Raw genomic sequence first — 13,138 nt, 5'->3', positions numbered from 1 at the left:
ATACTTCACTGTCTGCGCTTGGAGAGAAGTGCCACATGATGCTGAAACGTGGCCTTCCATGCGCACTGGGGTTCGGTTTAGTGGCCTGACCGAGGTATGGAGTAAAAGAAACACGTCAGTTCTAACCTAGTTCTTTTCTCTCCACCTCTGCTGAAAAGCTGCAGTACCGGCAGATGATGGCATTCCTCAAGGAGCTGGAGCGAAAGGAGAGGCAGAGCAGGTTCCGAAGATGGAAGCCCCGAGTGGCTGTGTCTGAGAAGTAAGTGCTTGGAAATGGCACCGTATGGTGTGGCTGTCCTTGTCTGTGGGTCAGAAATGTGCATCACTGTCGCTTACACGTGGCTGGAGCTAAACTACGGTTGATATTTTTGGCCTTTAAAATGTCATTTCCGTGGTTGATCTGTGTTGACGTTCTTACTGTACGTTTTGTTGGCACTGTGGGTTCGCTCTCAGGTAGAGTGCAGCAGAGTTAAGGTCCTCTTGGTCTTACTTAGCAGGTAGACTGGTGTCGCTCCACTGGGATCTGCCCGTGTGGGAAATACTTGGCAGTGATCTCTGTACCTCCTTTCCTACGTCTCTCTGCTCCCACGCTATTTGAGCAGCATTTATGTAGCACACTTTATGATTTCTGTAGCAAAAATAAATCTTTTTCTGTTGCAGTAATAGGCTCGACCAGTCTAGTATATTACAGATTTTAAAGATCTGTGTATTTTCATGTCTTTTCTGAAGTATGCCTTTTAAAATCTTTAGTGTCCAAATTCTTGCTAATTCTCTTAAGATCGTCGTTACCTTGTAGTCACTAGTTGACTCTGTCAGTAGACAGGACTGCTATTATGGGTAATTCAAACCAATCCAGTACTATATTATTATTATTGATGTCTTAGTTGAGAATCTATTATTTGATGTTCTTTGTCAGCAGATTGACTTTACTCACATGTTGGGTTTAGTCTAATGTTGAAATGAGCTGGAGGCATGAAGTATTGGTGGGCAAGAGAAGAGAGGTCTCAGAGGAGGAATAGGGTTGTTTATGTACATTGTCCTGGGTTGAGGATGTTTTAGTCGCTTTTATTGTAAGAGGTAATTAACATTGTTATGACACCTCTCAGCTGCCGAGAATGGTGGTACTTTGCTCTGAATGCTAACCTGAACGAGATCAGAGAGGAGAGGAAGCGTTGTACCTGGGACTTCTTGTTACACCGTGCCCGCGATGCTGTGTCTTACACCGACAAATACTTCAGCAAGCTGAAAGGAGGCTTGCTGCCTGCAGATGACAGGGTGAGGGGATTGTTGTTATCTTCATTGTTTCTTGGCTTTCAGCAGGAATGTTGGGAGCCAGGTGGGTTCTCTCTCAGTGCTTGGAGTAGTTTGTGAAGGTGTCTGGTTTCTCTGCAGCTATAAGACCTGTTTTGTTTTTGTTTTTGTTTTTGTTTTAACCCAAACAGGAGGAGATGCGTCGGATTGAGGAGGAACAGAGCTTTGAGGAATTGAAGATTTTGCGTGAACTGGTTCATGAGCGATTTCACAAGCAAGAAGAACTGGCAGAGGTAAGAAATCCTCTGTGAGAAGATATGTTCAGTCCTAACATGCTCAGACTGCTTCCGTGTGGATGTGCTGTGCTTCTTGGGGATGGGGAGGACAGAGAATGATCGGTGGCAGGTCACAGCTTGTTTGTCTTTGGGGACTCATATTTGCTCCTTTCTGGTTGACACAGAGCCTACGAGAGCCTCAATTTGATTCTCCAGGAGACTCTCCTGGAGACCCAGAGACCAGTGGAGGCAGTGGGATGCTACAGTACCTTCAATCCTGGTTTCCTGGCTGCGGTGGCTGGTATGGGCAGCAGACCCCTGAGGGGAGACCGGTTGAGGGACTGTCAGCAGAGCAGCCTGAACAGTGGACTCCCGAGGAGATCCTAGGTAAGGTGGGAGCGGAATTTTGCTTCCCGGCCCTTGGCTGTTGTGAAGGGAGACACTTGGTTCATAAAAATCCATCTGTTTGTGCAATGGCCCATGGTATTTTCAAATAAAAGAAGTAGACATTTGTAAAACGGTTTGTCTCCCGTTCATAGATTGAGATGGAGGAAATTTTTGAGAGATACTTCATTTACAACTTTGTTGCTAAACTTGAATAATTAGCATAGTTTCGGGACTGAGTGGCAGCGATTGTAGGACTAGGTGAGTTCGAAAGGTTTAAACTCTGAAGCTTAAGCATCAGTCCAAGGCCACTCTTTAGACCCATGCTGTCCATTATGGTAGCCATAGCCACAGATGGCTATTTATTTTTATTAAAAAAAATATTTAATTGAAGCAAACTGATATAGTGTGCACACACCATACTTCTACAGATCAGTGACTTCCAGAGTGAGTATTCCTGTCTAACCTGGACGCTGGCAGAGAAATAAAACATAATCAGCACACCGGAGGGCTTTGTGCATTTGTTGCAGTCACTCTCTCGCATGTTATCATCTATTTCTTGACTTATAACACCAGAGGTTTGTTTACCCATTTTCAAACCAATGGCTCTTTAAATTCAAATTAATTCAAAGAAAAACAATTTTTTTCCTCAGTTATACTAGCCACATTGGCCACGGGACTCAAAGCCACTTGTGGTTGGTGGTGCCTGGGCCAGACGGTGCAGATGTAGAACATTTCGCTGCTTTGGGCAGCGCTGCTTAAGCTGGACTTTGTCATGAGCCTTAACGTCCTCCCTTGTTGGAGAATAAGTTGATAAGCTTTCCTACAAAACTGCGATCATTTTACATTAGGAATGAAACAGTCACTCCTGACTTTGGAATTCTTCCCTAAAAAAAGGGAGAAACTTGTTAAATAATATCGTCGCCGTAATCAGCGTGCCTGGTGGTGCCGTTTTTGGTTTTCGTGTTTTCTCCTAAAGTCTTTCCTTTGTCATTGCTCAGGCACCGAGGAGTTTTTTGACCCGACCACCGATGCATCCTGTCTGAGCGCGTACACGAAGCGGGACCTTGTTTTTGCCAGACTGCACTTGCGGCTGCAGCGGGGTTCTGTGACACTGCTGCGCCAGGAGCAGGGCACCCCACAGACGGAGGAGAGCGCCTTCCTGCAGCTTGAGTTGTCAGGTGTGGCCCCACAGAGCGGCCTGGTGCTGCTGCTCCCTGCCTGCACCAGCATCCCCTTGAGTCTCCTTATTTGTGCTCGTTCTGTTCTAGAAACTGGCCATGAGCACCAAGCAATTGCACGCTGGGTCATTGCTGCTGGGGGAACATAGGCTTGAGGGCCTCTGAGCCTCCGATCATAACGTTCACTGATGGATCGGTACCCGACCTTGGTGCAAGTGTGTCTGTGTGTAAAGACAGTTCATTTAATATATATAGGGGATTCATTAATACTGAGCTCGTGGCCAGCGGCACTGTAACTCCTGTCTGAATGCAACACTGTGTGTGCGGATCATTTTAAACAGTGAAATCACCAACAAAAATTTTGCATTTGTACAAAAATGCAAACAGCTTGGCACTAAATAGACCACGAGAGGGGCATTTGTGTGCAGTATGAACCAAGCCAAACCAAGAAAGCAGAGCGATGTTACCTGGTTCACCCTTGGCTGCAAGGGTGAACGTTGGGTGACTCAGATTTGTTTCTGCTCTACACATGTCTCAGAAGCACCACCAGGATGGATCTCGGGGTTGTAAATGAGTTTTAGTGAGTAGGTGAATTCACAAACATGAAACCCGTGAATAATGAGGACTGACCATGTTTGATGTGTTTTTGTGACTTTGAATTAATGGTGTATGAATATGCAGATTTTTTTTTTTTTTTACATCTCACACGTACTTTTATTTTGGTCCAAAAAATAGCCACTTATCTCAATAATTTAAAGGTAAACAACCAAAAAAAAAAGTTTGTTTGACTTTATAATTTTGAGAGCTGAGATAGCACAAACGTAGTGTGAATTAGCAGATTGCTTGAACTCAATTATAAGGTGCTCTGTTAAGAATTCATTCATTCTGTTACAAAGCTTTTAATATTCCTTATGTATTTATAGAGAGTGACTTATACAGACATACTGATATATAGGTAGGCTTTTTTGTTTTACTTTCAAGGAAAAAGACTTCATGATACTTAGTCGTCCAGATACCTTTAAAATACTTGAGGGTATCATGGCGTAGTATCCACTCTTTGTTGATCTTTTTGTAGATGTGAAGCTATCGGCAGAATCTCTTCCTCGAAGAAATTCCTCGCTGCTCTCAGTACGGCTGGGGGGACTGTTTCTTCGGGACCTGGCCACAGAAGGAACCGTGTTTCCCCTTCTGGTGTTCCCGAATGCAGTATGTACGGCAGTGGGATGGCTGCTCCGTCCAGGGCTCTGTGACCTGTGCCCGACTTAGGCGTGCAAGAAATAGCACTAACTCCATTCATTCTGACATTTGGTCATCTGGAGACAGATGGGCTGATTAAAAAACAAACTGGAATTCAGTAAGGTTTTTTTAATTGGTCAGAGAGCAGATTAGAAGGAAGCAGTGCCTCCTTCCCTTCTTCCTCTCCTTAGTCGTGGCTGTTACGGAGTAGTTTGCTCTGTTTTGGAAGAAAATGCCAGAAGCACCACTGTTTTCATATTTCAAGGGCAATGTTTGCATCTCCTCTATCTGGAATTCATTTTCATGCATTTTGACCCTTAGTCACAGATCTTTTCCAGACTTACAAGAGAACCACTTCAACTTACCTATATATGTGTAATTTTTTACATTCAGTATACTTTACCAATTAGGTCTTTGATCTTGTTAAGTTGGTAAAGATACGGTCAGAATAGTTGAGCATTTAGCCACTTGCTCTGTCTGTGATTTTTTTTTTTTAGGGGAGGGACTGTGGAGAGGGTGGGAGGAATGCAGCATAATCTAAGAAGCCATGCATACTTCATACTCATTTAGGAGTCATTCATTAAATGCGCGGACTGCAGAGTAGCATACTGTCCATATTAGGTTAGAAAAAGGCACAGACTAGAGAGGTCAGTCTGCAAGTCCTCTAATCCGATGTCAGATGAGTTTTGATGTGGTTGTGTTAAGTGAGAGTGATGCCAAAGGGCAAAACTAGAGGAAGTGTTTGCACAGTGAATTGTCCCCTCTCACCTGACATCTGTGCCTTTTGTGTATGTTTTAATAGCAAAAAGAAGTTGGCAGAGTCTCACAGTCTTTTGGTCTCCAGACAACATCTACAGACAGAAGTGATCATAACCCTGGTAATTTGTCGTATGTTCTTAAAACTAATCTTCAGAAATAAGATTATCGATCAGTAGTGCTGGTCAGTTGTAAGAGGGAGTGTGTCCTGTTTTGTCCAGCGGCTTGTTGTGTGGGTCTCTGTTGTTCATGGAGACCATGTTTTCTGTTAACCTGTGTGTGACAGGGGTAAGCCTGCAGGGCTTCCGAGGCCTGGGTTTCCATAATGAGAGTGAATATAACACCCCAATCTTGAGGATTCCTACTGAAAATTAGTCCTCGTTAGGGTCTCTATTTTATGAATTTTTCATAAATGAGAACTAATTGGAAAATAATTTAGAAAATATCTTTTTTTCCAGAATTCCTTACGGGTTATTAAGAATAAGGTGATTGTTTTTGCTGTGTTCCATATTCTTTCTCTGGTTCTTCCCTTTAGCTGCGGACCCAGACGACCCAGTTTTTGAGATGCTGTATGAGAGAAATCCAGTGCACAGCCATTTTGAGAGGCGGCTGAATGTCAGCACGAGGCCTTTGAACATCATATATAATCCCCAGGCTATTAAAAAAGTAGCAGACTTTTTCTACAAGGGAAAGGTTCATACCTCAGGTTAACTTTTTTGTTTGTTTGATCTTATGTTACTTTCTATAGACATCTTTCTTGTCATTTTTAGTGCTTTGGACAGGGGTTATTACACATTGAAGTGACCTGGTAGTGGCCGGAATCATGACCTAGAGGGCACATGGATGGTGTTGTCCTTAGTTATGGAATCAAAGTAGTTGTCCTTGCAAAGTCACTTTTCCAGAGGGGATCAATATCTTAAATATTTTCATTTTCTTTGCCCTCATCTGTCATACTTTAAAAAATTCTTTCCATTCTATTAGAATCTTGGTTTCCTTGGCTACCCAGGATATTTTAGGCCTGTGAATTTAGGAGGAATGTTCAAGAATTTCCCTCTAGATGGCAGGGTCTGTTCCACTTGTTTGGTGCAGCGTTAAATACTGCAGAGCTCATCCTTATGCTGTTCTATGTCATCATTGCTTTATTCATGCTTCCCTTTGTTCCCAAAAGAGATTTGAGATCGTAGAAGCAGAAAAAACACTTTCATTGACATGGACATTGATAACACAATAGTCCTTTCCTACATGTAGCCCCTCTCTCCCTTCTTAAAACAGTGGAGCTGCTTTAGTTTTTGGTCCAGTTTTGGAGTCTTCATGTCAACGACAGCCGTAAATGCCTTGGCTTTATTGCTCTGTCCCTGATAGAAGGCATTTCCTTCCAAATTCCACTTTCTCTATTAACGTAGTGTTATGCTTTCAGGATTTTAGAATAGTCTGGGATCTTTTCAGAAAATGGTTCAAAAATTCCAGTAACTTAGGTGCCCTTCCCGCATGTGCCACCCCCCCCCCCCCGTGGCCAGGTCCCCCACCATTGCCTCACTCTTGTTACCCTTTGCAGTGGCAGGGCGAGTAGGAGTAGAACTGTTGTGCAGATGGTCTTCTAGCTCCGATGGAAATTGGTGATGAGAACAATGTTGCAGTGGTCTTTTCCACCCAGCCATTTGAAAATGCTCATTCTCCTGTGCATCCCTAATCTTGCAGGTTTTGGTTATCAGTCTGAACTTGAGCTGAGAGTGGCAGAAGCTGCCCGAAGACAGTACAACAAACTGAAGATGCAGACCAAGGCAGAAATCCGACAAACTCTCGATCGTTTGCTAGTGGGTGATTTCATTGTAAGTGGGGCAGGGGCAGGGGCAGGGGCAGGGTGGGGGCAGGCGTTCTTTCTGTCAAGTTCTTCACCTCCTCTAGTTAAACCTGTTTGTTTCAACTACAATCAGTAAATTAACTGAACATAGGAAATCCATCATAGCTAACCCAAAATAAAATCTCCTGGCTTTTACAGTCAGAGTATCAAGAATAAAAACAAATGGCTGGGATTAAACCGTGTTTCTTCCCTGTGTCCGTCTTAGAACTCTCTTAAGATTCGTTCATGTTCCATTTTCTGTACCTGATGTTTTACAAATGTTTTACATAAGAGTATTCCCCTTCACTTACTATTATCAGATGAAAAACACCTGGAATGGTGCCCCAGTTTTGTTTCCAGGGTAGATAGTCACTTTGTGCTACTAAATGACCAGCCGACGTGAGGACGCCATAGAAAAGGAGAGCCAAGAAATACTTTACGAGTCCAGCAAAACTCAGTCTGTAGCACAGTGGCATGGAGGTGCCCTGCTTAGATGCAGCAGTAGGTGGAGCAGGGAAAGTGCAGCTCCCTTTGGGGAGCAGAGCCCCTGTAAGTGTAAGGGACAGCAGAACTGTTCCAAGTAAAGTGGAGCCGAAGGTGGTATGGGATGAAGAATTAGTCCTGTTTTCTGTTTCGAGTGTGTGTGTTTCAAGACAAATGCAACAAGTAGTATCCTCTTGTTATCTTAGTCAAAGAGGTTTCTTTCTGATGACATTTATGTATCTTAGCTTTTTACCACATTCATATATTCAAGGCTAATTTTAGTTGGAGGGAAGAACAGTGAACACACTCATGGCTTGGTGTGTTTTTTTATATTTCAAATGTCAAAGCTTATGTTTTCCACTAAGGTATTTTGACCTGAAAGTTTGTGGTTAGTAATGTCTGTAAGTAAAAATACTTGAATTTGGATGTTTATTGGAATTCCATAATTTCTGCAATACGGTGAGATATTAAGTCCTATAAATTTAGAAGCATGATCTTTCTTAAGCCATGGATCACCATAATCAAAGACCACCTGCCCCCGTCTGGTAATTTGCTAATTTTTTTTCTCCCACTTTAAACATTTACCTGTGATAATGTCTCAAATCCTTAAGGATTTGGATCTACTTTTGTTTTAAACTTTTTCTGTAATACCGTAGATCTTTAAGTCATCCCATAACCCTGAGTGTGGCTTTCAAGAAAGGCTTGAGCCCAACTAATAATGCTGTTCAGTTTTTGCAGTTGTGGTTTTGTTGTTTATAGTTTATTTTATTTCTACAGGAGGAGAGTAAAAGGTGGACAGTGCGACTAGATATTTCTGCCCCTCAGGTGATCTTTCCTGATGATTTCAAATTCAAGAATCCTGTGTTAGTTGTTGTGGATCTAGGGAGAATGCTGTTGACAAATACCCAAGGTATGATATAAATGTGAAGACATACCCTGCATGGGTTGATCTGTCTATGCTTAACCTAGTAAACGAGTTTTAGGGGTGCCTGAGTGGCTCAGTAGCTTGAGCATCTGACTTGATTTCAGCTCAGGTCATGATCTCTCAGGGTTGTGAGATTGAGCCCCATGTCGGGCTCCGTGCTGATTGTGGAGCTGCTTGAGGTTCTCTCTCAATTTCTCTCTCTCTAAAAAAAAAGGGGGCTTTTTATGACATTTTAACCCCAAAGTTCACTTGTTACTTCTTTGATAATAGTTATATTGGGATATGCTTTAAAATGGACCGTTTAGTTATTATTGATATTGACAGAATTGTGCAATTTACTATATTATCTAATCCCAGAACATTTTCATCATTCTGGGAAGACATTCCAAACCTGTCAACTGTCACTCTCCATTACCTCTTCTTCTAGACCCTGCCAACCATTATTCTTTCTATCTCTGTGGATTTGACTATTCTGAACATTTCATAAGGATGCAGTCATGCAATATATGGATCTTTATGTCTCACTTTTTTCTTTTCTTTCTTTTTTTTTTTTTTAGTTTTTTTATTTATGAGAGTGAGAGAGAGAGAGGCAGAGACATAGGCAGAGGGAGAAGCAGGCTCCATGCTGGGAGCCTGACGCGGGACTCGATCCCGGGACTCCAGGATCGGGCGCTGGGCTGAAGACGGGCGCCAAACCGCTGAGCCACCCAGGGATCCCCTGACTTTTTTCAGTTAGCATAATATTTTTGAGATTTATCTATTTTGTAGCTTGTAGTAGTACTTTGTTTCTGTTTGTGGCTGAATGATATTCTTTGGTGTGAATATACCACCTTTTGTTTATCCATTCATTAATTGGTGAGCATTTGGGTTGTTTCTGCTTTTTGGCTACTGCAAATAATGCTGCTATGAGCATTCATGTGTAGACTTTTGTATATACCTGTTTTCAAAATCTTGGTCATATTTCAGTGTGGAATTGCTGGGTCATATGCTGACTTCATGTTTAACAGTTTGAGGAACTGCCAGATTGTTTTGCAAAAGGGTGGTACCATTTTACTGTTTTACCAGCAGCGTATGGGGGTTTCAATTTCTACATCCTTGCCAAGACTTGTTGTTATCTGTCTTTTGGATTATAGCCATTTTTTTTTTAATGAATATGAAGTAGTATTTCATTGTGTGTTTTTTTTTTTTTTTAAAGATTTTATTTATTTATTGTTCATAGAGACACACACACACACACACACACACACACAGAGGCAGCGACACAGGCAGAGGGAGAAGCAGGCTCCACGCAGGGAGCCCGATGTGGGACTCGATCCTGGGTCTCCAAGATCACACCCCGGGCCGCAGGCGGCGCTAAACTGCTGCGCCACCAGGGCTGCCCTCATTGTGGTTTTTATTTGTATTTCTCAGGCAACATTTTGTATTTTAAAAATATTTCTCTGAACTTCATTTCAAAAATAGAGATTTACTCTATTTAGGAATATTAGGGATATTCTAAAAAGAGACTCCTGGAAGGTTATTTCATTACTGTGACTAGGTCCAAAAAGTATTTATTGTTTACCTTGAGATGGGCAGGAAGAAAGGGGATTCATGGGGTAAAAGGTTGAGGAAGCTTATCAAATAATCTCAACCTAGAGAGAAGACCCAAAAGAGAAGAGATAGAGGATTCAAACACGAGTGGCAAAGTTTGGTGCTACGGGGAATGTTAAAGGGAATTAGATCTGAAGGGAAGGATCTTAAGACCACGGAAAGCACCTACTTGAACTTGTAAACCATAAACATGGAACAGACGTGGGTGGCAGAAACCAGTGGTGTGATTTTGTAGTTGACTTAGCACTGAGCGGTAAAAGACTGGACTGTAGAAGTCTGTAGAAGAGAAGGGTTGAGTTGTGAATTCAGGCTGGAATGGGATGGGATGCTGAGCAGTTACTGCTGCAAGCACTGATCTGGCACCTGGAGTATTGTTGAGTAAGATACATGAGGCCTGAGTTCTTCTGGAACATTCTAGTGGAGGGAGCAAAATGAACACCTAGACAAATACAGGAAAAGATAAACAGACAGATGACTGTGGAGAGTGATGTAAGAATGACTGGTGAGAGCAGCTTGTGGCAGTGGTGGGGCAGTGGGTCATTTTTTCTGCTCCCTGACCTCTGTTCCTATGTCAGCAGGGTTCTATTTTTTCTGTTTTGTGTTTTGCTTTCAAAATTAATAGATAAGTTTAAAGCCAGTAAATGGTAAAATCAGAATTTTATGCATAGAGTTTTCATCCATTTTTTTAAATTGGAATGGGTTGATTCTCTTTTTCCTTAATTATTACAATAAAGGGAAGAGTAAGGAAGGAACAGACATAATACTTTTAATCTTCCTTTTTATCTGCAGATGACTCCAAGAGGAAAAGTGGAGATGGGATAGCATCTGAAGAAAACCAGTTTAGTGATGATGAATATAAGACGCCTCTTGCCACACCTCCTAACACCCCACCTCCTGAGAAAAGCAGTGGTAACGGAGGGAAAACACCTCCTTTTGCTGGAGTTGAATTCAGTGAAGAGCAGCTTCAGGCCCATTTAATGAGCACGAAGATGTATGAGAGGTACTCCCTGTCATTTATGGACCTCCAGATCATGGTTGGACGAGTGAAGGACAATTGGAAGCATGTCCAGGATATTGATGTGGGACCAACCCACGTGGTTGAGAAATTCAATGTTCACCTGCAATTAGAACGTCGATTGATTTATACATCAGATCCCAAGTACCCTGGAGCTGTGCTCTCAGGCAATTTACCAGACTTGAAAATCCACATCAATGAAGATAAAATATCTGCTCTAAAGAATTGCTTTGCTCTCCTGACTACCCCAGAAATGAAGACTTCAGACACTCAGTTTAAAGAGAAGATTTTTCCCCAAGGAGGGCAACGGGGAAGTTTGCAAGACTCAGTAATGAATTTAACCCAGAGCTTTGTGATCTTGGAGCAGCACACCCGTGAGGTTCTGGTAGAGTCGCAGCTCCTCCTGGCTGAATTTAAGGTGAACTGCATGCAGCTTGGAGTGGAGAGCAATGGCCGGTACATTTCCGTGCTCAAAGTGTTTGGGACCAATGCTCACTTTGTGAAGAGGCCTTACGACGTTGAGGTCTCCCTGACCGTTCATGGCTTGCTCCTGGTGGACACAATGCAGACGTACGGTGCTGATTTTGACCTTTTGATGGCTTCACATAAGAACTTGAGCTTTGATATTCCAACTGGAAGCCTCCGGGATAGCAGGGCCCAGTCTCCTGTCTCTGGATCCAATGCAGCCCACCCCACTAATGCTGCCACACTAAATGACCCATCAGCTACTGGTGTTTCGCTTGACAAAATTCTCACCAAAGAACAGGAGTCCCTCATTAAACTGGAATATCAGTTTGTGAGTTCAGAGTGCCCGTCGATGAATTTGGACAGCACTCTTCAGGTGATTTCATTACAGGTGAATAATCTTGATATTATCCTAAACCCGGAGACAATTGTGGAACTGATTGGTTTTCTTCAAAAATCTTTTCCTAAGGAAAAAGATGATTTGAGTCCTCAGCCTTTAATGACTGATTTTGAAAGAAGCTTTAGGGAAGAAGGAGCTTACCAGTCTACATATGAACAGAACACTGAGGTTGCAGTGGAAATCCACAGGCTTAATTTACTACTACTTCGGACGGTGGGAATGGCAAATGGCGAGAAATACGGCAGAAAAATTGCAACTGCAAGTATTGGTGGCACGAAAGTTAATGTCTCAATGGGTAGCACATTTGACATGAATGGTTCTCTGGGCTGTTTGCAGCTTATGGATTTGACACAAGATAATGTTAAGAACCAGTATGTTGTCAGCATTGGGAATTCCATAGGCTATGAAAATATCGTTAGTGATATTGGGTACTTTGAATCTGTCTTTGTTAGACTGGAAGATGCAGCCCTCAGCGAAGCTTTGAGTTTCACATTTGTTGAGAAATCTAAGCAGGAGTGTTTTCTCAACCTGAAGATGGCTTCCTTGCATTATAACCACTCTGCTAAATTTTTGAAGGAGTTGACCCTGTCCATGGATGAGCTGGAAGAAAATTTTCGAAGTATGTTGAAAAGCGCAGCTACCAAAGTCACTACAGTACTAGCTACCAAGACGGCGGAGTACAGTGAGATGGTATCACTCTTTGAAACTCCAAGGAAGGCCCGGGAATCCTTTATCTTAGAAGAAAATGAAATGTATGGGTTTGGCCTCGCTGGGTCTCATTCTGACACCGTAAAGCTAATCTTGAACATAAACATTGAATCCCCTGTTGTTTCTATCCCTCGGAAGCCTGGGAGTCCTGAGTTGTTGGTGGGACACTTGGGACAAATATTCATCCAGAATTTTGTGTCAGGAGATGATGAATCCAGAAGTGACCGTCTGCGAGTAGAAATTAAAGACATTAAGTTATATTCTTTGAATTGTACCCAGTTGGCAGGCAGAGAGGGTCCTGGATCCGAAGTAAGCCGGGCGTTTTGTTCTTCTGGGTCTGTCAGTGCCAGTAGTCAGGAGGAAGCTCAATTTACCCGACATGATTTCTTTGAATCTTTGCACAGAGGTCAAGGTGAGGAGCGCAAATCTTTTGTCTCATTTTGTCTAAAGATTCCAAGCCCAGTGCATGTGGTGGTACTTTGCTTAAAACAACAACAAAAACCAAAAAAACCCCAACCAACCAAACAAAACAACAACAAAAACCTTTTCTTTTAGAATTGTCCCCAGTGAGTATTTAAGAAATCAAAATAGAATTTTATTTTATTTTATTTTATTTATTTTATTTTATT

General features: G+C 42.4%; 1 protein-coding gene across 1 annotated transcript in view; it reads left to right on the top strand.

The window, feature by feature from the left end:
• LOC144309487 (intermembrane lipid transfer protein VPS13D-like) overlaps window positions 1–13,138 on the top strand; it is a 95,980-nt gene that overhangs the window by 19,608 nt on the left and 63,234 nt on the right. Inside the window, exons 9-19 of the mRNA XM_077890578.1 lie at window positions 159–259; window positions 1,107–1,275; window positions 1,443–1,544; window positions 1,712–1,913; window positions 2,912–3,091; window positions 4,167–4,297; window positions 5,130–5,205; window positions 5,619–5,789; window positions 6,782–6,912; window positions 8,184–8,316; window positions 10,711–12,921. Of these exons, the coding sequence (XP_077746704.1) occupies window positions 159–259; window positions 1,107–1,275; window positions 1,443–1,544; window positions 1,712–1,913; window positions 2,912–3,091; window positions 4,167–4,297; window positions 5,130–5,205; window positions 5,619–5,789; window positions 6,782–6,912; window positions 8,184–8,316; window positions 10,711–12,921 (3,607 nt within the window). The remainder of the gene's footprint in view (window positions 1–158; window positions 260–1,106; window positions 1,276–1,442; window positions 1,545–1,711; window positions 1,914–2,911; window positions 3,092–4,166; window positions 4,298–5,129; window positions 5,206–5,618; window positions 5,790–6,781; window positions 6,913–8,183; window positions 8,317–10,710; window positions 12,922–13,138) is intronic.

This window comes from Canis aureus, unplaced genomic scaffold (genome assembly GCF_053574225.1).
Source record: "Canis aureus isolate CA01 unplaced genomic scaffold, VMU_Caureus_v.1.0 NW_027326424.1_RagTag, whole genome shotgun sequence".
NCBI classification, from domain to species: domain Eukaryota; kingdom Metazoa; phylum Chordata; class Mammalia; order Carnivora; family Canidae; genus Canis; species Canis aureus.
The sequence above is the reverse complement of the archived record's forward strand: the minus strand, read 5'-3'. Positions and strand labels throughout refer to the sequence as shown.